The sequence below is a fragment of the Austrofundulus limnaeus genome, unplaced genomic scaffold (assembly GCF_001266775.1).
Source record: "Austrofundulus limnaeus strain Quisiro unplaced genomic scaffold, Austrofundulus_limnaeus-1.0 Scaffold803, whole genome shotgun sequence".
Classification (NCBI taxonomy): domain Eukaryota; kingdom Metazoa; phylum Chordata; class Actinopteri; order Cyprinodontiformes; family Rivulidae; genus Austrofundulus; species Austrofundulus limnaeus.
In genome coordinates, this window is record NW_013953205.1 from 134,853 (window position 1) to 136,698 (window position 1,846).

At 39.9% G+C, this 1,846-nt stretch overlaps 1 protein-coding gene across 1 annotated transcript in view; it reads left to right on the forward strand.

The window, feature by feature from the left end:
* The first annotated feature begins 788 nt into the window (after positions 1-788).
* rpl35a (ribosomal protein L35a) overlaps positions 789-1,846 on the forward strand; it is a 3,451-nt gene continuing 2,393 nt past the window's right edge. The window contains exons 1-2 of the mRNA XM_014028761.1: positions 789-828; positions 1,646-1,681. Of these exons, the coding sequence (XP_013884215.1) occupies positions 1,671-1,681 (11 nt within the window). The 5' untranslated portion in view covers positions 789-828; positions 1,646-1,670. The remainder of the gene's footprint in view (positions 829-1,645; positions 1,682-1,846) is intronic.

Here is a 1,846-nt window from a genome sequence, read left to right on the forward strand (position 1 = left end):
ATTTATTACATATTGTACTTTTATTTTGTGACATTTTGTAAAGCTACACATTTCAGGGACTTATTTTGAACTGTTTTTACTTCATACAGTTTTATAATTTCATTATGGAGAGCTGTTCCATGAAAAATCTCTTGAAACAAAACTCTGGATAAATAACAGCTTTTAAATTTATTAAAAACTAGACAAATGAATTTTCAGTTTAAATACTGAGAACTGAAATGACATGACTTATACAAAAAAATAAAGCTTAGTAGAACAAGCTAAAGTAACATAAGCAAAAACGTTAGCTAAGAGCTAAAAACAGCATCATATAAGAATAAAAAAGGATAAATTTTCTGCATTATTAATGTTAGTATTAGTAGAGTTCATAAAGGTCATCAGAGCTGATCTGCAAGCCTCTGTTAGCAGGTCAAAGGTCATGTATAAAACATGACAGCATTTGTTTATGATGTTTGTTGGTTTAATTTACTTTACTTTAGAACCTGTACACTATCAGGTATTTCATTTTCAGGATAGTTTTTATGTTTAAAATMAAAAATAAAACATAAAAATAAGTTAAAATAAACGAATATTGAGCAGATTTATTGCACACCGTAGGTAAAGTTTGCAGTATTAATAATTTATAACATTAAAAACCATAAGATTGGTAATAAATACATCAAATATAATATAAATGCTAATTGAAGTAAATATTTTAAAGGCGTCTTTACAAATAAAATAAATAATTGTAATTTTGATCCGGCAGCGCCGCGGCCACCTCTGAGCGGACTGATTACCCATCATTCCTTTCGGCCTGTCTTTTCCTCCATCTTTCTGGACTGATAGCAGGTAAGAAGCCTGGCGTCTGAATGAACCTTTAATCTCACCTGTAAACGTCTTCACCTGCTGCCCATACTCACCTGCCGGGTTCGSTCAGAACCTCCTGTGTCCTCCGGGATGTTCGGACCGGATCTAGAGCTTTGGATTCGGGAGATTCGGTTCGGATGGAGGAGCTAGCGGTGGCTAACAGCCTGGTCCGGGGCGATGTTTCGGTGCAGGAACCCGTCTCCGGTGTGCTGTATTCGGCTTTAAACAGCAGCTGAACACCGCTTGTGAGTGCGGTTGTTGCGGGTTGAGGCTTCGGTACCGAACCTCGGATACAGAACCTCCGAGTCCGAGCTTCGAACTGGAAACTGGCGTTTCAGTCCGGTGTTTGGGTCTGATCTTAACGTGACTGGATGGTAGAACCTGAGGGTTCCGGTCCAGGTGTAGTCGGGGTGTCCATGTAAACACATGTCTGACCCGGTTCGGGTTCTGTTYATACCGGGTCTTTRTCATAAAGCTRGCTTCTGATTGGTCAGGTGGGTGAWGGCTAATGTTAGTGTTTGGATCAGTCCTGTTCCAGTTCTACTGGTCTTAAACTGGTCGAACCTGGACGTTATGGACCAGCACCGACAGCAGGTTCTGTAGAACTCAGTTGTGTTTTTATCCTCAGGTCCAAACACCAGAAGTCAACTTCATTCAGGTGTTTATGGACCTGWATGAGTCCGGTCAAAACAGAACCAAAGTGGACCTTTACAGGCTGGTTCTGTTTGAGCTCCAACATGATGCTCACCTTTCAGGYGTTTTATTCTGAAGTTCTAACTGGACTCTTTCCTTCCTGCAGGTGAGCTCACCTGAAGAGGACAACAATGCCTGGAAGGTGAGTTCAGCGTCACTTCCTGTGTTTTAGAGCCACACTGATGATGACCTCTGACCCTCACCAGGGTTTTATAAAGTACCACAAACTGATACTTGAGTAAAAGTCTTAAAGTATGTGATATTTGTTGTAAAGTATTAAAAGTCAAAGTGTAGATTTAAAATGAGC